Genomic DNA, 25,149 nt, shown 5'->3' on the forward strand with positions numbered 1-25,149 from the left:
GACTTAAAGTCTTTTTCATGAATTAATGTAATAACCAATTGGAAATGTTTGTGACTGAGTGCAGATCAGAGTCTTGCTGCTGCTGTTCAGGAAAGCACATTACGTTTTGTTCACATAAACAATTTATCCTTTTTATTTGTTAAAAAATGCACTTTGCAACCTAAAACAAAATCTATAAAATAATTATACTCACATAAAACCATTCATTAGCAAGGAAAAAGAACATTCCTTTCAAAGCAACTGAAGTCTAAAGGGAAGTGGAACATTTCTTGTTATTGACTGAACTATTTGTTTTAATACAAAGATAATTCCTTTCATTATGGCCAGAAAACAACAATAACACAGGAGTTTAGCTGCTGCTGTGCCTTTGCGGTAGGGGATTTTTCTCTAAGTGATTGTGTTGAAGTTAGTCATGCTGCTTTGAGACTGGGCTCCCATGAACAGATTGGACTGTCTGCCACTTGCTCTGGTTTCCAGAATGCCCCCCTCAGCCCTCCCTCAGCCACCGTAATGCCCCTGTAACTGTTGCCAGTACCAGCCTGCTCCACTCCAAGTAAGGCAGGAGGCCCCAGCAACTGAAATGCACTCTAATCGCTTCAGCTTTCTTTTCTCACACAAACAGCAGCTCTCTACACTCCATCTGTGTGTGTGTTCATTAATCTTATGTGTGCGCACGCCTGTTTGTTTGTGACCGTTAGAGCTCTCCATGCTGCGCTCCTTGGACTCTTTGTGCCAGGAGTTTCTCAGACAGTTAATCTGAGGCTGTGAGACAAAGACAGGTGTCACAATCAGCATCTTTACGAAAAACACTGTAGGTGAATTCACTCATCTTTCAGTGCATTGACTGATTTGCAGTAGACTCCAGTGAGGTCAGGGAAGGCTATATTACAGTCATTAGCAGAGCAGTGGGGAGCAGTTTGATGAGATTTCACGCAATGATGGAGACTACTGAGGGTCAATGTTATGTTGCCCTGCAGCAGGGGGTGCCACAGCAGCCAGTAGTCCCCCTGTTATTGTATTTACCCTCATCGTAAGGGTGGTGGCTGCAAGGCCATGTGCGAAGCTGAGAGTCCTCTCCATGGCACGCCCTGGCATTGCTCGTTGGCACGGCCACTCTGCAGATGTCAAGAGTGTGGGGTGGTGGTTGCAAAGTGCTCTTTGTCTCCATGCATCAGATGCAAGATATGTAACACTACAATAATAAAAGTTCAAACTTAAAGTATGCCTCTTGGTTCCTATGTGTGTGCTTTTAGAAGAGGGCTGTCTGCCGTACAGTAAACCATCGTTCCCCTCCCCTGGTGGCCACAGTTCTGGCACAGGCTCCTCCAAGGGCTCAACAGGGCCACGCAAGACTGAGGGTCCACGACAACCACAGCAGTGGACCGCCACAGAGCATGCTGAATTTCTGGGGACCAACGGACAAGGACAGTACTCAGGAGAGTTATGTGAGTAATTTAGTACTTTGATATTTGACAGCAGCGTTTTATGGTATATGGCACGGCACATATACTGCAGTAAAAAGGGCAAGTTTTGTAGTGCAGCAATGCTTACCATAAAATTACTATAACTGCATCTTGCCAAACAACAGTTTATCCACCCTGCCAGTACTTGTGCACACTTCCTGTGTTAAGTGTGTCTGGCTGTTTCAGCATATATTTTCTGCAAAAGCACAGCTTGTCAGTGTTTGTGTGATTTTATTGTACTGGCAGTTATTGTTTTAACTTGGGAAAGAGTCAGTCCAGCTGTTTCCTTTGAATTACTGGCAAAAATGCCTCCCAACATGTTTATTAGGTTCTTTACTTAAAGTTAACAAATTTTTTTCTCTTTTTTTTCCAATCCTAATGTTTTCTTTTATTCTCCTTACTTCTCACAGAGTGATCTGCCTGCAGTTTAAACTGGAGAGAACCTGTTCTCTCTTTGGAAGAGTGACACCCTCTTTGCCGGGGTAGTGAACTTTGTCCTTACCTGTGTGTTCTCCGAGGGAAGCAGTGCAGCAATGAGAACTACGGAGAAAAACAGTGTCACAGAACTGTAAATGCGATGTATAGACACAGACATACTGTACATCTCACTATGTTTTTTGTCCTCAAGAAAATATTTTCCACCTCCTACCTTACTGTAATTTTCTTTTTGTTAGAAAAAGGCAAGTTAAAAAAGAAAAAAATCAAAACATCTATAAGAGAACAAATTTTCTGGTAACTCCCCTTGAGGAAAAGGGGATTTTGTTTCCTGTAAATATATTCTTTAACTTGTTGTTGCATTGCTATGCAAGCCTGATTCTGTTTGAGCTTTTTATTTCCATATACAGGAACAGTTGGGTTTTATCTGGTTATTTGTATTATATGTGAAATGAGTGGCTGTTGTGCCATAAAAGAATTGTTTTATAATCCATTGTTTGTTGATAGCTACCATTAATTATTATCATTATTATTATTATTATTAATTATTGTTTTTGCACTGCAATTTTTGGTGATAAGCACAAAAAAACATAGCTCCTGCTGACATGAAGAACCGGAAGAATATGTGAAGAGGAGTTTCTGTACTGTAAAGTAGAGAGAAGAAAAATATATGCTAATGTACAGAGAGATATTAAAGAGTAATGCTTTGCTCACAGACAGCAACAAATAAGGCGCCCATTTCCACAGTTGAAACAAATTGGGTGGCAGACACACAAGGTTCCTGAGGGTCTGAAGGACAGATACGAGGCCAAAAGCAGTACAGAAAGGATACTGTATTGCTCTAGTTGGTTATTTAACCCCTAAAATAATAGAAATATCTAGTTTTCAATGTTTGGGGGCAACTCCAAGCATTGGCTCCATTCTAGTACAAGGGTTTCCGAGCATTTCAAATTCTGTTTCTTTTTTTTCATTTTTATTAGGTTTTACTACCTAAATAATTCAGTAAAACAGCACACTTAGAATAAAACAGTTAAAAGGGAGGAGTCGCTGAAATCTATCCGCATGCTGCAGTCCGGTCAGAGCACTTACAAAGGCAGATTTGTGATTCTTCTATGGCCTTAATAGGTAGGAAACACAAACAAAGGAGCATTTATTGTTATTAGTGGTAATGTTACTCCTAAATCATGAGTGGAACAACAGCAATTGTTTACATCTTTTATGTTTTGTTTTTGTTTCATTTTATTGTCTTTTGGTTCCTACTATTTTTTTAATTGTTTGATTTTTACAGCACTTACTCTTTGGTGTTTGTGATGTTGTCACTGGGTACAGTATGATCCAGGAAAACAACACACCAACCTGCTGGGTTCAGCTGGGTGCTGTTCATTAATGAAATCTACAGAAGCGGCGGTTGGCCTCCAGTATACTAAGATCAGCACAGTCTTGTGTCAGTGATGTTAAGGAATAAAAATGAGTGCGTATGTTTTACATCGTAGCTTTGAGTGGAGTGAAAATGGAGAAAGGCCTTGTATATTAACTGGTAGGTCTCACTGCCTCCATGTGTGCAACCCGAGTGTGGAGCAGAACGCTTTCTGTCTGCCCGACTGCCACAAAACACACACACTTATCATTTGCCGCTTTCGACTTCTCAGCCTCTGATTATCAATTGTTGTCTTTTTAAACGACTTTTTTTTTTTTTTTTTGGTTGTCCTTTTTTTAATGAGAAGCTTGTTTCTTTGTATGCCTTTTATGGACTCCAAAACGCTGCTTAAAACAATGACGTTTTCAATATTAATGTTCAGGATTTTTGTGGTTTAATGACTGTTTGTTTTGTCTTTTTTTGTACTGCTAATGTTGATAAAGGGGGGGTGGGAAACTAAAGGCCATCAGATGCTGTTGTACTGTTGTCGTCATGCCATGTCATTTTGGTTTTTTTACCATCCACCCAGTGGCCAGTGTTCTGGAAATGAGGTGCAAAGAGTATCTCAGGTTATTTTACATTCTGGTGGTATTTATGTATGTGTATATATGTGTATATATCCATACGCATCTCCACTTGATTATGCCATTCCATTTTCATTGACAGTTTATCCCTCTCATGTCTGATTCTGTCGTCCCCTCTTTTCTTTTCTGCTGTGGACTTTTGAGTATAATGTGCTGGTTCATCCACCTTAAGATGTCAGTAAAAGAACATACCAAATTAAGATTGTCTAATGCGTTTTAGTGTCTCTTTAATACTCATTGTTTTCTTTTAAATCACAGTGTCGTTTTGTATTTATTAAAATGATAATAAAAGTATATTGTGAAATATGCATAAAGATTTGTGAGATATAAAATGTGTTTTTTTTTTTTGTTCCTTGTAAAGTTTGGTGTCAGAGCCGAGCAGCGAGGCCATAATGAGATGAAAGGCACACTGTGCTCACAGCATGGGGAAGTGCCGGGTCAGTAGTCGTCACTCTTCGTCTTGCATGTTCACTGCACTGCTCTTCTCATGTCAAAACTAAAGAAACTTAAAACCCTTTCAACACAAGGAGTAAAAATGCTCACAATTTGCTTGTCAGGAGACTAGAGAAAACATCTTTTTGGAAGGATAAAAGTGCTTTCCCTCTCCTTTGTTCATTTTCTCAATATTGTTGGTTCTTTGTAGCCTATCTGTGTGTTGCCTTTTTTGCTATAAAAGAGGATTAAAAATGACAAAAAGAGAAAGGTGTTGGGTGAAGTCTTTCTGTACAGTTAAGGGTGAGGTCGACACCCTGATCCAATGCCATTTCTACAGTACGATACATTCTCCTTTTTTTTTTTTTCCTGTAAACCACCTTCTGTATTCACTTGCATGTCCAAGAAGAGAGTGGATCAAGAAAATAAACTTTTACAGCTTCATTCCCACGTCCTGTAAGATAAATCCATGTTCTTTTATTTCCTTGTACCTGGATCAATATCAAATAAAATATTTTTGAAAAATGGAAAATGGCTTTGTCTTTGACAGAAAGACTATAGCACGGGAGGTCAGATTCGACACAGTATGACAGACAAAATACATACAGTACATACAAAAATACAGTCAACAAGATTATTTTCAAGGTTAAATATTCAGTTTTTCTTGGATACTTGCACTGCAGCTGCAACATTAAAAATGCAAGTTTGCCTTTTTTCTACAAAACATGGCCCTTCTAATATCTTAATAGTGTTTGACTCAGCAACAGCACAAGTGTAGTTTATTTTGTGCTGTGTGTGTATGCAGTAGAGATGTTTAGCTCGCTGTGTGTTTAAAAGGGTTCCTGACTCAGCTGTGCGTTTTATGTCAAACCAATCCCTGCCTTGATCCTTCCAGAAGAGCAGCTTCAAACACAAACCCAAATCTCCTAAATCACTGAGACAGGCAGCTTGCTTTCAAGCTCTCTTGCACAGAGCTCAAACTAAAATCTGTGAAAATTCTCCAAAAACTTGTGAAAGAAGTGGTGTAGAACGGGGTGCATAACATTAGGAACAGCCTCTGTTAACATTCAGGTATAAACAAGCAGGCTGCATGGTGGTGCACTGTCACCTAAAGCAAGAAAATCCAGGGGCTGAATCAGCCAGCCAGAGCCTGGGGCCTTTCTGTGTTGAGTTTGCATGTTTGCATGTCAGGTAATTGGTGATGCTAATCTGGACATAGGTGTGAATGGCTGTTTCTATGTGATAGCCCTGTGGTGGACTGGCAGCCTGCCCAAGGTGTATTCCACCTCTCAAACTATCACAAATGAGATAAGCTCCTACCCTACTGGGATCCTGAATCACATAAGTGGTTAAGAAAATGGATAAAAACAAATTACATTGCCACCTAAATATATTAAAAAGCCTAACGAATAATCCTAATCTTACTTTTTATGAAGGAGTAGTTCACATACCGGCACAGGCAGTACAAACTACCTGCTCTGGTCTCAAATAAGCAATATTTTGGGTATAAGAGTGGTTGTTGGACAGCGATTCATTTATTTCCAATACAAAGTGAAATTTTTCTGGTTGACTAACCTATTTAGGTTGTCTGTTGAGTGGTGTACTATGATAGTTTGCCTCTGATTAATCACATAAAAAGCGACACATGATTTCCAAACAGGAGATCAGTTGGGTTGCCTCAGTCAGTGGTTTGGTCTCTGTTCTTACTTGCCCCCACAAAATGCTGAAACATTGTGAGATGTCCTAAATGGCCTGTGGAGAGTAAGGAGTTGTGGAGGTCTTCTGGATTTTCAAGAAGGTGCCCATAGAATTAATCATTATCACAAAAAATGAGCTATTTAGACCATTTGAGCCCTTAAAAATGTTCCACGTGGACATGATATGTTCAGAATGTGTTACCAGCTCCATAGCCTTGGCTTTTAGCCTTGGCTAGCCCCTGACTGGCTGAACCTCACAAACAGAAGTGGTTGGCACTTCTATGATCACAACCAGAATGCTATATGTTTGACATGATCATGCTAAGTATATTAGCATTCTGGACCTCACGGACACCCAAGGACAGAAAAAAACCCAGTCTGAAACCTGAACATACAGAACATACAAATATCTATTGCCAGATGCAAATATAACCCACGTGAGGTAGGTGGGTAGGCAGGACCAGACTGTAAGTTTGTAACTGCAGTAGTCACACTGTATTAATCCTGGTACATATTGTGGTGTGTTGGGAGCGGCTAGTTATCTCCCATCATGCGTCTTGAGTATGTTGCTGTTTAAGATGTTTATTGTTATGTGACTCTTAACTGTTCCCTTAACTGTTCTTGTTAATGCTGCAGTATAAATTCACCGACAGTTATTGTTGATGGAAAGAATGTTGGACCATGAGTGAAGTCACCAAGAAACAGTTCCCACACAGTTATTCCTGACAAAAATATTTGTGAATCTCCTCTTTAAATATTTATAAAATCTCTATAAACACTCACAAACAATGAGCTCACATTTTAATCATTATAGTCCATCACTTACTTTCTAAATGATACCAAATATATGTTATATATGAGCTTAACAATCACAAAAGATTATATCTATATTGATAAATTACATAATGAGGAGTAATGCTTTTTGAATTATGTATTAAGCACTTGCTGCATAGAGCTTATAATAAGTCCTGACATTTCTGTCACATCATGATCGGGTCTACTGAGTTTTCTGCATTGACTATGAAGATCCATAGAGCTCCTCCAGAGATTGGTGAAGCACCTCCAGCATTTTCATCAATACATGTTCAGTAGACAAACTACTATAAAAAGTTATGTGAAAAAAAGTATTTAAAGCTTTTTGGGAGGAAATTTAAAGAATGACCTTGGTGAACTCACAAATTAGAGTTGATTTTGTTCAATCTGCATGGTTATTCCAAACACACAGCTGTGATCTTTTTATTAAATCATGTACTGTAAACTTGTTCGGTGCTATTTTTCTAAATCTCAGTTGCACCATTCCGCAGATGTAGATTTCACCATTTAGGCACCAATAACTATGGAATTGTATATAAAATTGTGCTTCCGTTTTTATGCTAACTTTTTACTTACGTTACTCATGTATAAAAAGAACCTGAAAGCATTTTTTTCATCTTTTTACCAACTTCGCTGTCAGCAGTTTAGTGGACTACTGATAGCCTGCCAAAAACTGATTTCCAATGTTTCCGTGTATTTTTTATGTGTAATATCTTTACGTATGTTGGTAAATAGACTTCTGTGAAAAGGGTTTACAAAGGGGTTATATATAAAAATTTTAAATTACCTGGTTTTCAAATATCCTTAATAACTCTGTGTTATTGTACTTGCCATAACCAACCCGGTCCTTTTTGTCCACTTAAAATATGTTTACAGAACTATTGTTACATTTATTGGAATTTCTGCTGTCCTCTTGGCCAGATTACTCTTAAAAAAGACATTTTTAATGTCAATGACATTTTTTTTAACTGGAAAAATAAAGGATATAAAAAAAAGTCACTGCCAAAAACTGATTGGCTTCTACCTTGTTACAGGAATGTCGTTTGTAGTTCAAGATGAGTTGATGTCAGTCATGAGGGATACATTTGACATAAGTTTTACATATTATAGACCAACAAGTTATTTATAGTAGTTTAAATACGAGCAATCAGTTTTTGGCAGGCGATCACTTTTTGGCACAACAAGCACGAGACCAAACACTGTCAGTCACGTGCGTCTGAGGCTCGGGGGCCAAGAGGCCCACATTTCTGGAATTTATGAGTCTAACATGACGCAAGTGGTCAACAAATACTAAAAGTCAAATGTTTCAAGGTTTAGTTTCAAGTGAAAGTAGAACAATTTCCGTAAAGCTGCCAGTGCAGACACGACGTGAAAATACCGAATTTTGCGCATGTTAGCTTAGGACTTATGAGTTATCAAAACCACGTTCCGTAAAATGCCCAGCGGTTTTCACACAGAAGTCGGATATTATTTCCAGAGCTGGTTGAGCAGAGGACACGTGATTTAAGGTAAGACTATTCACTACGATAATGAGACAGTGTTTGTTAAATGGGTACCTGTTGGGTCATCGTCGACAAGTAGAAAGTCAGGATGTTTTTCGGTTTAAGTAAAAATTTGGTGCTTAGCAAATGGTAAATTAGTTGGTGCCAAGGACCTGGTGCATGCTCCATTTTGGCAAAAGTGATGACTCTATTAAACAATTGCTTAATAATATTTATGCAAGAGGAGCTTGATCTGTTTTTCCCTTTCCCACTATTCTTCCGTGAGTTATTATTTACTTAATTGCTATCTGCCAGCCACACGTTTTAACATGTAAGATGTGCCAAAATCAATTGAGGCTGTCGTTAATTATCGAATTGGTGAAATCTGATACTTAAGTGTGAAATCAACCACTTTGGTTTCGTCTTGTAAATCTGTTGAACATTTGCAGGGGCACCTTTTTATTTTTGACACAGTATTTTGTAAAATTGTTCTTTTTTCTGATGTGGACACTGATCTATGCCACGTTCTGGCTTGTGATACTTCATGCGTGGTTTCTCTCCATGAATGATTATGGGATATGTAAAGTAGACACTTTTAACAGTTTGAACCTTCTTTCTTCCTCAGTTGCTCATAAATGTCAACAATTACTCATATCGGTGTTCTTTTTTTCCGCCTCTCATCTTGCACTCACTTTCTTCTTGCTGCCGGATTTTTCTTGACTCTCCTTCATCTGAAAAACATACTTATGCAGAAAAACAGCCAGTTTCTCTCTAATACTGGTTCTTTTTTTTTTTTTTTCATTTTTCTTTTTAGTGACACTGAAGCCTGAAGAGTTTATTTATGTATTTGTTTGTTTGGTTATCTGTCAGAGCGTTTGGACTCATGGTGCAGTGGGAGATCGAGCCCTGCAGTTTCTCTTTGGTGTGTTGTGGCAGGGGCTTTAAAAATATCAGGCTTTTCAGCTTTACAGATCATCTTATTTATACTGCTAACTTAGTTTTTAATATAGCTTTACTTCCATTAATTTAACTTACCTTCATTTTCACAGTTGCAGTTAGAACTTATCTCCTGTGCACTATTATAGGCATGGCATGAGACATACAGTAATCATGTTTTTCTGGTGTTAAACTGTATTATTTTGGAAAAGCACTGAAAAAAAAAAGATTTATTTTGTTGACATAAGGTCATGGAACAGATTCATGTAGCGTTTAAAAAAAATTCTTTATGAAATATTGGAACAGCGAGGCATAAAATTTAAAACACCCCACACAGAATCAAAGAATAATGTGTAAATAACCCATTTTTATGATATTTCCTTGGAATGGTTGAGAGGTTTTTGCATTCATATTTATGAAAAAGGTTCACCGATCTATCCTGACCTTTTAAACAAACCCATCAGTGCAGACTAGGAGGCAAGCGCTGCCGTTTCGCAGCTCTTCCTCTCCCTGTGCCTGGGGGGTAGGACGAGTAATGACTGCTCTGTTCTTTGCCAACAAAGCAACTTTCCCCTTCCAGTCCCATTTTTTATTTCCAGCTGTTTACCAGTGTGTACTTCACCTCTTATTCATTCTCTCCTGCAATGGGATGCGTAGCAAATATGCAGTTTGTGGTGGAATACCTGTTTTTTTGCGTAATCCCAGAAGCCCTTGCTTTCATATGGCTGTAATTGTTGCATCAGGCGTCGGTGGAGACGGTCTGGAGAGAGCAAAAACTAGTTAAGTAGCCGGAAAGAAAAAGGCTTTGCTCAGCAAATACATACTGCAGTAGGATACAAGTTATCAGGGTGTGATAACAGGAGTGAGTGTGCATTTGAATGTGTGTGCCCTTTGATGTTGGTACCAGTGCATTTGTGTGGGGAGAAGGGAGTGTCTGCATGTGTCTGCGCACGTTTGTGTGTGAGGTGATGAAAGGAAGCATCTACTGCTTGTGCTGCTTGTGCTGCAGGATGTTTTTTTCCCCCCCAGCTTTTTTCCTCTTCTTTGTCTCTAGACTGGTGACAATGAGTGGAGGTGAGAGGCCAGCAGTACCAGTGCAACACCATTCATCACACATGTCAAACAGTTAGACCAGCTGTGTGGGACAAGCGGCAAAAATTTGCATTTCATCCCTCTCCCTGTCGCTCTCTTCTGTCTGTCAAGCTGTATCTCTGTTTATTCCCATTGTAGCACCGAATGTGATAAATGACTTTAGAGGCTATATAATATTCCAATTGTTTAAATGAAAACATGGTGTTATTGACCAGCACTTCCACATATTGAGCTTGTTTTACAAAACAGACTATCCCTGCGTAGTACTTCTGATAAGGGTGCTGTTGAGATGTGGGTCTGAGGACTGGTAGTCTGTAATGATAGTGTTGGTGAAAATGATGATGCTGAGGATGGTAAACTGGCCAGGATGTCTCTGACTGTTAGGCAGTAGAAAATTTTCTGCCCAATTCATTGACAGTTAATTGAAGAAAAAAAAAAACAACCTAAAAATGTAGGGAAGATATAATATAATATTAGATCTGATCTGATTAAAATCTGGATTAGAACTTCATTGTTTATATGGACCCTAAGTAAGGTGATCTGATTCTGATGTGCATCTATCATGTGAACAGAATAAATCATTTTGACATGCGGGAAAACAGTATGTATGGCTGATGTGAAAGACAACCACAAGCACAAGTCTTTAAAAGCAAATGTTGAAAACAGATTTACCAGGAAATTCCAAAGGATGTGATGTTAATGCATCTCCTGCTCTACTACAGTGACTATTGTGCATTTCTAGCTTACATTAGCTTAGAAACATGCGATGTATCACACCCTCTTCATGGTGAATAGATCTTAGTATCATCAGGATGCAGGTACATTCTCGCACCCAGAGGCTGTTTATACCTTGCAACACATCACTCTCTTGAACAAATCCAGATGATATGATATCACTGCAATAACTGTCACTGCAGTTATTTCTGGTTCTTTAAGTTCTTAACTGTGATGTTTTTATTGTTCTTGTTATATTTGTCCGACAGTTAAAGCAAAACAAACCAGAAATTTCTCAAATGGTGATTAGAAAGTGAATACAAACATTAAACAACAACTAGCTTAGCACAATGCTGCTCTAAACCAGACTTTGAATGGTCTAAAAGAAAAAATAAACATGGAAAAAAGGTCAGAATTAAGGAAGTGTGCAAGGATCCTAGGGTTTGCTATAATTTAGCTTGGTTGTATATTGGTTTGTAATGTTTTCTGGTAAACTAGCAAATGCCATATTCATATATGGAACTAAAATACAGCTAGCTTGCTACTCTTTTGTGAATGGATATACTACATAATTCCCACCCACTAATCCCATGGTTTTGCCATCTTTGTATTATGCTATTATCTATTGAGTATAGCTGTAATAGATAAAGTTGTACCAATGGGTAGTAGCCATGTCACTATCCAGCTAACTGTGTCTTAGCTAGCTCATGAATATACTGTACTGTGGCAGCTTTGTAACATTTCTGATAAATTCAGGTTCTTCGGTACATTAATACTCAGTCTCTCAATCCCTGAACAGCCTAGTATTACATGTATTACATACAATAATGACAGTCTTGATTTTTATATGCCATGTCACTGTTTTGCCTGATGCCCAGGATGCATACCTTGGTAGGAGGTGCGAACATGGGTGGACTTCAATCTCAAAATTGATGCAGGTTACAGTATGTTTACTACAACAACAGCTCTGTCCATTCCGTTGTCATTACTGAATCACAGCCATCATCACCTTAACAATTGTGTCCCACAGTTAAGCCTCAGTGGGAACTTGCTACTTGTTTTATGTTGCTTTTACAATTTGCTTATTAGATTGCTAATTACTGAACCTTTTTTTTATATTTAAATGCTGCTAATTAGCAGTCAGGCTAATGGGAATTTTAGTGTTTGCAATTATGTTGCAAGTGTTAAAATTCTCTTTTTGTTTAAGTTGTTTTGAATGTGTCAGTTTAGATTATGAACAGTATTTATTATTTCTCTGTGTTGCATACCCAGAGTTCATCTTTCTATTCAACTCTTCTGGCTAATTTTCCATCCCACACTCTTCTTTATCACATCACCCTTGCCTGCCCACACTTTCCTTTCTCTTCACTTATCTGCTCTCCTTGAGATTTGTGGTTCAGTTAGGTGTGGAGTGGGAGGAGGCGTTACATTTCACCTTGCAGTCTTTTCAAAAAGGACTATTCATACAAGCTTAGAGCAGAGATGTTCGTGAAAGCTGGGGGATTTTATTCAATAGAAAAGAAAACTGTTGGCAAAAATAAGCAGCAGTTGGTTGTCATGTATTGTAATGGCATCTAGGGAAGGTAGAAGCAGTTGAAAAGAAACTACTGCATGTATTATTTTACTTTGCTAACTTGAATAGCTTGTGTGGATATGTCTGTCTGCTTACCCCAGGATATTTGAAGCTAAGTACACTTGTAATCGACTGCCAGCACCAGTGTTTCCAAGTGAAGGGCTGTAGATGGAAAGCATCCTATCCTAAGGGTTTTAAATGTGCCAGTGGCTGCTAGTGGGATGGCTTGATGAGCAATCTCTTAATCAAAGCTTAATTGTTTAGCATGATCCTGAGTGACCTGCTTAATGGAACCCCCCCTTGATTAATGATGTGTGTTAACAAACACAGTGGGAGACACCCCAAAAGCTTGTCTGATTGTTGTTAATTAAAGACAGGGTCCAACAGTATTTGAAAGTAGATTATTTATTATAACGTAACAAAAGTAAAAACAAAAATAGCCAAGATTTCTCTTGTGTCTGTGTGCCAGTACTAGTGTATTAGATTTTTTAAAAATTTTGTGTAGCATTATATATTTCCTGTGGTGTATATTTAAATGAATCAAGGAATACACACAGGAAAAAAACCCCCAACAAAACAGCAACAACATACATTTAGAAATCTTTTCTCTCACTGTGAACCAAATTGTGCCCCTCTGTTCAATAAAATTCTGACAACCAAAAAAAGAAGCGTTTCTAAAACCTTCAGTTTGAAAAACACGCTGAAGGAAAACGAAGCAGCTTTGCCAAGGCCAGCTTTTGTCTCTGGTTGTATGAAGTGGGGCAGAAAAATATGCCAAACCATCCTTTTCAGCCCACACATGCACTCAGATAACACATCAGACTAACATTTCATTTTTTCCCTTATCTAGTAACTTCTATGCAAGTTTGCTCACGTTTTTTCACACAGCAGCACTTGAACACATACGATTTCAAGTCTTTGCCAAGGACCTCACTGAAACTCTGACCCTGCCTTTGAATGCTGCAGTAATAATTTCATGCTTGTATATATTAACACTCACTTTATAATAGAAAACAGATTAAAGCTGTTTAATTTGTGCTAAACAAGATGGGAAATAGTTTGATAGATGGTCATTCAATGTAAAATACCTCATTCGATGTATGCTCATTGTAGATGTTAAGGAAATCTCACTGCTACATTGCATGTGAGGCTGTAACCCTCTTTTTTTCCTGTCTTGCTGATAATGTTCTCTCTTCTTCACCTGCTGCTGTTCCTTTAAAGGAGGACAATTGCTGGCCTCCAAGCATGAATGTCACCACTCTCTGAGGCATAATCAGTTAATCACCCCCAGATGGGCAAGGTCACACACTGCCCCACCACTTATCTTCTATGGCTCAGGCCACACAGGAGGCAGAAGAGAGGCTGGAAACGAAGAGGAGGAGGAATGAATAATGCCAGAGATTATATTATCTTGCATCTATAATCTGTTTTGGGTCCTTTAAGCTGAATGTCATCTTTGCTTAATTGCTTAAAAAGGCTCTGTCATACTTATTACACAGATTGAAAAAAATAAGTGTGGTTTGACCCATCTTGGCACTTTTGCAGGTCCTTGGCGTTTATAAGCCTAAGAATGTATGCACATCGCTACCTTCCCAAAATTCCTCTTAGACCTCTTTTTCCACTCATTACTTTGGTCACGGACAATGGCAGATGGTGCAGCTGCTTGTTTAATTGTCTTTATTACAGAGGCATCTGCTTTCTGCTTTTTTAATCCAGAACACGGTGGCATCGTCTAGGCAGTCAAGGCTGTATTTGTGAAATTAGAAAATAAACAGAGACAAAGAAAAACAGTTTCTCTGTCAGGTTGTAGTGATACAACACGTTCTAATGTAATGCTCTGCATATTACAGTAAGTTGTCCTGCACCTCAGTTTGTGTTACTTTAACATAATGCATAACTAAAATAATAAACATTATTGTGCGGGTATGTTTGGAGCTTGCCATCTGCCTCACATGTGTTGCTTATGCTAAAAAGTTTGTAAATGAGAAAAGGAGAATCCCTGTGGCTCTGTTCAGTTATTTTCTTAGCTGCCTAGATGTGTTGTACTGAGCTGAGGCTAAGGGAGACAACAGCAGATGTTGGGCTCTGACAATCTTTCTGCCTTGGATCTGCAACAACAAAGCAGCTAAGGGAAAATGTCATATGCGGATCATCCCTGATGGCCCTGCGTGAATGAATAATTACTTTGACTCAGGTCAGGGAAAAGAAGGTAAAGAAACCTCTAGCCCCTCTACCTTGAAACCCTTTTAAATGAGAAGCTGTGCATCATGACATGTGATAAGACACTGAGGAGGTTGTGACACACAGATCCTTCAGAAATAAAAAGATTTTTCTTGTGGCAAAACGTTCAGGAAAATGAAATGATTTACCTCAGCAACTCAGTACGTGCTCCTCCTCAAAAAGATGAGATGGGGACATGGGGTTTATCTGTGAAGAGGGTTGGGGGGTAGGGAAAATGTTGGAGGATTGGTTAGCTATGTTGAGTTTACTGCAGTCATGTAAGGAAGCAAGGAAGGCTTTAGAAATGCATCATTGTCACCATTATGCTTAATAATTTGAATGACATCTTAGCGCATGACTCAAAGGCACTTGTACGGGGGCTGGCGGGGTTATTAGAAATGACTCCCCCAATGATGCGTGTCACTGAAGCAGCAAATTAACATGGGGAGATGGAGGCATGTTAAAAGCAGCTGAAAAAGGGAGGGAAAAGCTGAGCTGGAGAGAGGAGCGGGAGTGAGATGTGAAGAGGAACAGTGATAGATGCGGAAAAAGATGTTGCTATTTTCGCCCTCTTTGTTAGCTAAGACGCTCTGGTTGTGGTGTTCCAGCTCCTGCTCTGTTCAAGCTTTTTCTGAACACCAGGTGCTCCTATTGTGATAAATGATTCTCAACTGTGCCGAACAATGGCAGAGGCACCCAGACATATCCCTCATCAAACAGTTCCACAGCTCCTCTTCCACAACTACACAATGAGCACACTGGATTGTGCTGGAAGTTGTTTGTCTTGCCACCACACACGACTGAAGGCTGTGTTTGCTTCCTGTTTACCTTGGTGAACAGGAAGTCACTATTATGGGAGCTGACAGTCCTTTAAAAGATGCTACTATATGACTTTTCTACCTATCGGTTGACCAGTGTTTTGTCCAGCACAGCTGGCTGTTCTTCTTATCCCCTCTAACTGCACATTTTACATCCTTGTCTATTTTTTGCTCAGCCACTGTGGGTTCCTTTGTTTCCCTGTCTGCTGTCTTTGACAGCAGACGAGGCTTGATACATGTTCAGCGCCTTCACCTTTTTCCGCCCAGTAATTTATGCTGTCAGAGGTTTTACTCTGTTTGGATGGCCAGGCTTTCATGTGTGTGCAGAACAGTATTGTGGGTTGTTGACACATTCCTTCATGTTCAGCATGAAACAGATTGTAGCAGGTAATTGATGGGGGTTTACTGCCACAGGCACAGAGCACAACCAGGGAAGAACCCACCAGTTTTCAACCCCACCAATTAGATTTGCAAAATGTGGTGCGGTGAGCTCAGCAGGGTGCTGATAATGTAAACTTTTAAGTGTTTTAGGTACAGCTCAATTTAAACAATTAGTACTGATGACAATGCTGCCACCTGTAGTATACTGTTTGAGACTCCGAGTGTAACGATTCTCCAAATCTGTGGTTCGGATAGGACCACGATCTTTAGCAGGTTGGTGGTGTGTGTATCGTGGATTTGGTCTTGGTTTCAGAACCATTACATCAGTACTATAATCCCTCTGTGACAGTTGTATCTCAGTTGTTGTGGCCACACCAGAGAAGCAAATCATTAGTAATAATGCAGGGCAGTCAAAAATGACCATGTAGCTGTTAAGAAGAAATATGGGACTTTAAGCTTTAACACTTGACTTTCCTCAGGAAATGGAGTTAATGGATTTAAATTGTAGATTGTGAAAGTATACTTTGAATTTTGAGGACTGTTAAGATTGAAATGGCGTTCTCTGCTTTTGATCAAGCGTTCACCGTCACCGTGGTTGCTCTGTCCTCACTGTGCTGACCTGCCAGTTTCTGTCTTATCTATTTGTGTCTTTACATGTGTGTGCATGTGCATCACATACCTGCTGGCAATCATGCACCTGCCTGTGATGACCTTGTTGAGAGCCACTACTTAAGGGAGTGGCTGAACTTCAGTCGGCATCGAATGTAATCCCGGCTCTGGTGTTAGTTTATGGTACCACTTGTTAAGAAGAAACTTGCCTCTCTCTTCTTGTCATGCAGAGGTATGGCAAGAGTGGTCATCAAATTGTAAATACTGAGTGAGCTGCAGTGGAGCTCAGCCTCCTGGAGAAGATTCACTGGCACCTGGGATCTGAACAAAACTGTAGAACTGAGTTTTTCGGGATTGTAGTTGTTGCCCGTTTTCTGGAGTGCTGTTTGGCCTCAAACAGCTAGATACCCTTGCTGTTGGGCGGTTGAATGTGTTTTAGCTATATAAATCCAAAAAACTTGCAAAATACAAATCCATCCAAACCTGTACTACAGATATTTATAGACATTGTTTTTTGTGATGTACAGTCATTTAATTTTATTTGATTTTCTTCCTGACTCACATATTGGTATTTTCATTAACCTTCAAAATCCAGTATTGATTGTGCCCTAATTTTAAGATGTGCCGAAAGGATTAGTCAATATATCAATTACTTTTTTTTCTCCACACTAATTACTTTTCCAACTATCTGAATAATTGATTAATCATTTAAGTAATTTCAGTTTGCAAAAGTGGCAGTTATTTTCTGGTGCCAGTTTCTGAAATGTAAATATGTGCTCCTTTTTTTAGTTTTAAAGAATGTCTCTGATAATCATTGTTAATTTCCTTCTCTTATGTGAAATTTGTTTATCCTTGACCTGCTATAATCTAAAATCCACTGTACTGTAGCTAGAAAGGAGCTTACATTTATCTTCATGTTGGCACAACACCTTCGTGCTTAATGGCATCAGTTCCTGCACACCTCCTTGTCCTCAGAGTAAATCGTCTTGCCATTCATCCTCACTCCCCATCTACACAATAGTCCTGTTCAGTATTCAGCCAGGCATACTGGCCAAGATTCTGCCGAAGTGATAAAACCCCATTTATCAGCGGGAAGTGTTCGCAGACTGCACATATATCCAATCTCTATGCTTTCTGGTCACACAAGTATGATTATTACTGCCTTACTGAATCCCCAGTGGTTAACTGCTCAGGCACAAGATCTCATTACCATTTGGTGCTATTTCCTAATGAATTTGTGTCTAATCATGTTATTTGTTAGTTGCCTCACATAACTTTTGGTAAATCATGCAACAAGTCTCCAGGAGCAGGACTGGATATAAGCCGTCCCTGTGGATTTTATTTATTTATTTTTTTAGAAAACAACTCTGCAATCTGTATTCTGTGTGGTTGATTTGGCACTTTATTTTGGAGTATTTAATAGAAATCCTAACTGGAATGCTCTTGAAACAGTTGAGCGATGAAAATCATTTAAATTTTTATTATTTATTTATCATCCATGTTCATTTATCATAGTGCCAAAGCCGCCATTGTAAACGTAACCTTTTTCCCCAGCTGATGGTAAGCTTCACATAATACTTCACACCTTTAGGTTGATTACTGGAGCTGTTAACATTCAATCATAAATGTGTGCAAATGTATGTAATAAAGTTTTTTGAAAATGTGCAGCCGCAGCATTGTTCGAATCGCTTTGCAAACATTGCCTCAGAGGAATAAAAATCGCATCACGCTTAGATCCAATTTGTGCTCCACTCACCAATTACTTTCACGGTCCACTTCCCGTCTAATACAGAAAGGCCAGATTATCCGCTGGATGTCTGGGTCCTGCACACCCTAATTACAAACACAAATTGGAAAAACGCAACTTGTGACAAAAAATTTAGCATGTGATTTGTCCTTTTTCCAAGAAAAATATTTGCACTAATTTGCTTCGACTCTGTGTCCTCAAGGAGATACAGAAGGCCTACTTATGTAAAATATGAAGAGTTTTTCATCTTTCCATTGGTCTTGTAATCAGATAAAGCTGTAGCATCGATGTACTGTGTCTAATTGGGTTGATGTATAATTAATCCAAACTGTAGCACCAGTGTCGTTCATTACATGACTGATTAAGAGGATAAACAGAAGGAAGAGACAGAACATCAGGTTATCAGAATAGTGCAGTTCTTTGAAGAACCGTGTAACTCTACAAAGCCTGGTTGCTGGAAAATTAGGCTTTCAAAAAAGGCTCTGTAACCCAGTACTAACTGACTACTGTGTTTCACTTGCAGCTTGTTTTGCTCTTTCTTGCCGCTGCGAAAACTCATGCAGTTTCTGCTGGCTGCACACATCTCGTGCTTGGACTCACATAGGACTTGACTAGCGAATAAGTCACGGGTGATTGATAGTTGTATAACTGAGGATCCAACCAGTAGCTTTGAGTATAACATTAATGCATGTGAACTTGAAGGCAAATCTAATGATTTCTAATGAAGAAACCAAAATGGTGACACAGCGAACTTGGATGCTATTAAGTGTGATGAACACGTCACAACTTTTCAGCAGGTTTCTTCTCCAAGCCTTTAAAATTAAAATATAAAGTTAATTTGGGACAGCAGCTAAGCACTGCTGTTTGTTTGTTTTTTGTCAACCTCATGTCATCATATGGTAAGACTTGAGGTTATCAGTCTGGTGTTTTTGATTTCTCTTTTTTTTTTTTCCTTTTCACAATTTTATGGACAGAGTTTCTAGGTTTAGTCAGAGGTGTAAACGGTTGGGTTCGGTGGTTTCAGGCTGTCCTCTGTCTTCTTTGCTCATTACATGGTTGTGTTGGATTAATCATAAAAATTATGAACAGAACCGGGGTCACCCGGCAATGCAGAACCAAGCTCATTCGAATCATGGTTGTGGCATTCCCACAACACCTCGGGGGTCCCACCGTTGATTAACTTCCAGCCAGCTTGGTGCTGGTGTAGTTTTCAGCTAACTGTAAGGCAGCTGGCATGAAATTAGCAGCAAGTCTGAGGACATGGTTCTACTTGGAAAAGGCCCTAAGTGGAGGAGTTGGGGTTCTTTTTCACGAGTGTGGGAAGTGGAGTGGTGGACTGTCAGATCGATTGGCATTAGATCATCTTAGATCTATGCCCTCACCGATGATCACAAACTATGGCTATTGACTAAAAAAATTAGATTAAGGCTCATGCCTCCTTTAGAGATAGGGAGGAGCTTGAATTGCTTATCCCCTGCATTCAAAGGTTGAGTTCAGGTAGTAAAGGCATATGACTTGGTTGTCTCCTGGACACCTTTTGCATCTTTAGTGGTCCTTCACCTTTTGTATTTCAACTTTTTAGGCATTATCTTTTGAAGCCATAGCATACATTTTTATTGTTATGCAGATGATACCCAGCTCTCTCCATGAACCTAGATGACACACACCATTTAGTTAAACTGCAGGAATGCCTTGAAGAAATAAAGACCTGGATTTCTAGAGTAGAATGGAGGCAGAGCCTTCAGTTTTCAGGTCCCTCTTCTGTGGAAGTTTAGATTTGGGAGACAGACACCCACTTTGCTTTTAAGATTAGGCTTAAAGCTTTCCTTTTTAATTTTTCTAGGGTCTACCTTACAAAATAAAGCACCTTGAGGCTGCTGTTGGTGTGATTTGGCGCTGCATAAATAAAACTGAATTGAAGTTTATAGTGCGATCATATGATGAGATCAGGTGACTGTGAACCCCCTCTTAGTTTTGCTGCAGTAGGCCTGGGATGCTAGGGGCTTCTTCTGATGCTGATGAGTGTTTCTTCTTCACTCACCTTTTTAATTCTCTTTATGTTTATAACTCACTTTGAATTTAATCATTAGTTATTGTTAAATTGTGGCTCTCTTTTCCAGTGTGTCTTTTGTCCTGTCTCTCTCCCCTCAACCTCTACAGTCACGGGAGATGGCCTCCCTGAGTTGGGTTCAGGATCTACAATCTGTAGTTTATCATATCTAGGACGTCATAACCATAACAGCGATTATGAATATATTGTTTAAACAGTGGTATATAGGCAAAGTTTTAGCTTTAGTAAGGTGGAATCAATAGTCATGGGTAAGCCATGTCACCAACTAATTTTTGAAGAGCTTTTGACATCCCTCTCATTTTATGCAACTTACTTCATGTCTGCCAAACCCAAAGAAAACTTGTGATGCAAGAATATTGAGAGCAAGTCACATACTGCCCAGGGCTGGAGTTACAACTGTGAGCAAGTCAAACTGTGAGCGGATACAAAGAGCAGCACTCCTCAACCTTCAACCGATAGGTGCATCCTATCACTGTATAAATTGGGTGTTGGAAACATTTTGTGAGGAAAATTTGTGAGATGTTGCAGACATGATAGTGACGCTGAGATGAAAGAGGAAAGGTTGTATGCTCGATAGGGTGAGGACCAAAGGAATCAGGATTTCAGGTGAAAAATTGGAAAAGGCCAAGGTAATTGTTAAGTGTTATATAAAAGGCTTGCTAATGAGAAATAGCAATTGTTTTGGAGTAAAAGAAAGAAAAGAAAAAATAGAAATGGGTTAGATTGCGTTAACAAAGAGGCACAAAGGCATCAATTCTCCACTTTCTATTACTGAATAAATCTGCTATACAGTCAGCAGTGACCATTTATTTAGCAACAACTGTGATCATTACTGCGTTCATAATGACTATGTTGTTAGTGTTTTGTGCCCTGTGTGTGCAGCCCGTCACATGTGAATTGCATCATAAACACTACAGCAACCTCAGAGCTGAACCACGACTGGCTTGAATTCAGAGTAATAAAGGAAAGAGCCACACTGTAGAATAGTAATTACTCAAACAATCAGGCAGGTCTGATAAAATGAATAAAAGCGTATGACTTGGCAAACCAGCTTCATGGTTAATTCAGGACTTCCTGGATGGAGTTGGAAGTTATTGGAGGATTGTTTCCCTGCGGGATAGTAAAGTGATTTGGCTGTACTCTGCAGATGTCGGTCATATAGAAGAAGAGATAACGGCTGTCCGCCGCAGGATGGATGAGATGAGGAAATTAGAGAGACGTAGACCACAGATCAGTCTATGACTAGGATGCGAATGACATTATCAAAGGAACAATGCCAAGACTGGTGACTAGAGGAAAGATGTAGTGGTTGCATCTCCATTTCTCTTCTCGTTGCAGGAAGTCCAAGATCATATTCAACATTTTGGAGAATCACCTGCAAAAGACAGAAGATAAAGTGGCATCCTAGTTATTGTCAGAACAGGCAGGAAGTGATCACATGACCCTGGGAGGTCAGTTTGGCCTCTATCATAGAACAGCATCAGCTATTGACACACGGCAGTAATGACCTACCTTAGGGCTGGAAGCTTCACACAGAGTAATGATGACCCATTCCTGCCTGCAAGCTACTGCTTCCCTTCTCATCGATGCAATTACTGCACTGAGGCTCGGCTGGTCATAGTCTCTTCATCTTTGCCCCCATGGCAAAGAGGAAGATCAGTTCCCTGCAGTGGCTTTTACCACTGGTCTTAGAGCCAGAAATAACACTAAGACAGTGACTGTGTAAAAACTGTACAGCTAATTGGTTAATCTGTAGCAGTCTGTAGAGGGATATCAGGTGTATTCTGTACACAGGTCGTCATGATGCATTAATTACTGTTGATGTTCATATGCATGTTTAGCCCCTCACCAGTGAAAAGTGAGATGACAAAGGAGGTAATTTCCTCTTTCTCTCAAGCTGGTGTTTAATTGTGTGAGCTACAGTATAGGTGATGGGGCGGGGGGTGGTGTCTTTGTGTGTGTGGGGGGGGTGTGGGTCTACTGGTAGGAAGGAGTCTGTGTGAGGCTTCTCCCTCCTCATTCCTTCTGACAAAGACTTTAATTCACCGTAATTATACAGATGGATTGAAATATACAGCAAGACAGGGAATCACTCCAATTATGCAGAGTTGATTAAAACTTGGACCCCATGCCAGGGTGCTGCAGGAGCATGGGAGGAGTCAAGATGTGCACCACTGAAACACTGAACACATAATACCAGTTAACATCTGCAGTAAAAAGACCAAAACACCGAATATGATTTCTGTAGCGCTTGTAAGACAGACATGTTTTGTTTTTTTTCTCTATACAACAAAGCTGAACATTAACAAACAGTTCGATGGTGTGACGCATGGACACAAACATTTCTGGCCTGGAATGAAGGCAGAATTCTTATAAAGAAGTCTCTTTACCTTCTAATGAAGATGGATCAATGCTATTCATTCACTGTCAACTGCACACTCTGCAGCACAGCACATCTCTTGTATTGTGTCATTGCATATAGCTACAGTATTGACAGACAGAAGTGGAGAAAGTCCTTAGCATCTGGAGGCCATGGCCAGCGAAGGAGAACGAGGAGGAGACAATAGGAGGGAGGAAAAATGGAAGATGGAGAATAAGAAACAAAGAGAATGAGAAGGAGAGAGAGAGATATCACAAATGGGGAGGGTTGGAGTGAAAAGGGCAAGACATTTGTCACCCTCCCCTACAAGACCATAGGAAGAAAGAACAATATCATTAATCTCCTGACATTTCAATATTGTATTAACCTTTCTAGTGGAATTCTGTGTGCTCATTAGTCTTTTTTGAGAGAGAGAAAAATAATAATCGATAGAACAAGCTCTGGACACGATTTAGAAATACACTGTAGTCAAATAACATCTAACCTTAAGCCAGTCACATGATTTTGCCCTGTCTTTAGCAATCTAGGTCTTTGTCTACATGAAATTAATTGGTTAAAATACAAACATATCAAGTAAAAGATAAATTTAGGTGAAAGGTTGTTCTCTCAAGTAGTCATAAAAGAGAAAAAAATGGCCTGGCTGTAAAACAACAGCTTAAGATGGCAACATAAGCACTTCAGCCATCTTATGTGAGGAGGAAAAAAAAGCCCCAAGGCCACACAAAGCATGATGTCTCACCTCCACCATGCAGTCTGTCAGCAATGGAGAGAGAGAGAGGAAGAGAGCGAGGGAGAGAGAGAGGGCTGATCCTAAAGGTGCCTAAAACCTTTAAATTCCACCAACATGATCCTCCCCTCCCTGTAACACCTCCACTGCCCACTCACCCTTGTCCTCACCTTCCATCTATCAATGCCTGACGAACACCTGCCATTCAAATACCCAACACTCCCTAGGTCATTTGACTAAGAAAACACTTTAATTTATTCACATTATGTGCCCTTGGTGAACATCAAACACTGCCAGACCTTTTGTCTGTCATCATTTACATTTGGCCTCCATGATTGGTCATGTCAGTGTTTTGCTGAACGTATTCGGTGATGCTGTTATGGAAACATGTGCCTTTTTGAGCACTGTGATTGTCTGTTTGTGTTGGGCATTCAAAGCCCAGAGGAAAAGTCACATGGGTTCAAGGTTATTTCCAGTACTGTAATTATGGGTCTAACGAACACCTTGACTAAGACTAAAAGTCTTTCAGTGGGATTGTTTGACTCCACCGGGAATTGAGTGGGAGGTAGATTCACACGCCTACTATGTATATAAGGATTTTAATTTGTTTACTTTTTCATAATGTCGCAGAAATCAATCATATTAGTAAAAGAAGAAATGGTGTATTAGGCAGGAGCCCGAGTTACAATCTATAAAGGACCAAGGAGCGCATGTAAAGATTGCTCTGCAATCTCTGAGTTATCTCTCTTTAATAATGCAGGTTGTATTAGGTCAATGCAGACCCAGTGTTGCAAATCAATTATTTGGACTGCTGTGTGGCAAAATGGGATTTACATGACTGTTGCATCAATGTGATTAAGCACCTTGGCATGTATTTAATTTACTGCATTAGCACAAAATCAGCCATTCTAGTATTATTGTTAAATCCATTTCCAAAGAACAGTGTAATAATGGTAGTGCTAAGGTGATTATTGCATCAGTTAATTCATCAAATGATGGGCAGTTACCCACAGATTGGTTTAATCTGTTGTTCAATCGAAAACAAATCTGTTCAGAAGATAAAAAATGGGAGTTCAGTAGAATACAGTCATGGAGTGAAGTTTCACTTTTATCTTTAGTCTTCTAGAAATGCCATATGAAGTATAACATGATTTTTAAAATCCATAGCAGTAACTGTACGTCATTTCATGGGTTAGAGCAACTTTAAATGTTGTTGAATGTTTTTGTAAAACCAAAACTTTCTGTGTGTGGTCTTGGGTACAGGGGGTTCAAAGTCAGGTGAAGGTGAGTGTGGTGGAGTTTTCTGGTGTTATTAAAGTAAGGTTATGTCACCAGCAGCATAGAATGGTCTTTATGCGGTGATCACGGGTAGTCATTACTATCTGAAATGCTGTGTGGGTGCAGGCCATTTCAAATAAAATGACAGTGATATAAATTATTATTATATAATATTAATAACTAATAATAATATTATCTTTCATTAATGTTCTCCAACTTTTTTGAAAAAATGGGTGATGTGTGTGATGCTCTAAGGCACTGATGTTAGTCTTGAGGGAATG

At 39.4% G+C, this 25,149-nt stretch overlaps 1 protein-coding gene and 1 long non-coding RNA gene across 8 annotated transcripts in view; both read left to right on the plus strand.

The window, feature by feature from the left end:
• The window catches only part of robo2 (roundabout, axon guidance receptor, homolog 2 (Drosophila)), a 154,019-nt gene extending 149,418 nt beyond the window's left edge, over window positions 1-4,601 (plus strand). For all 6 annotated transcript variants that reach the window (XM_039622653.1, XM_039622657.1, XM_039622655.1 and 3 more), the window contains 2 exons: window positions 1,254-1,445; window positions 1,874-4,601. In XM_039622653.1, the coding sequence (XP_039478587.1) occupies window positions 1,254-1,445; window positions 1,874-1,875 (194 nt within the window). In that variant the 3' untranslated portion in view covers window positions 1,876-4,601. The remainder of the gene's footprint in view (window positions 1-1,253; window positions 1,446-1,873) is intronic.
• A 3,468-nt stretch (window positions 4,602-8,069) lies between these two features.
• LOC120432779 overlaps window positions 8,070-25,149 on the plus strand; it is a 62,239-nt gene continuing 45,159 nt past the window's right edge. For both annotated transcript variants that reach the window (XR_005608095.1, XR_005608096.1), the window contains exon 1: window positions 8,070-8,349. This is a non-coding gene — a long non-coding RNA (uncharacterized LOC120432779). The remainder of the gene's footprint in view (window positions 8,350-25,149) is intronic.

Source organism: Oreochromis aureus, linkage group 14 (genome assembly GCF_013358895.1).
Source record: "Oreochromis aureus strain Israel breed Guangdong linkage group 14, ZZ_aureus, whole genome shotgun sequence".
NCBI lineage: Eukaryota > Metazoa > Chordata > Actinopteri > Cichliformes > Cichlidae > Oreochromis > Oreochromis aureus.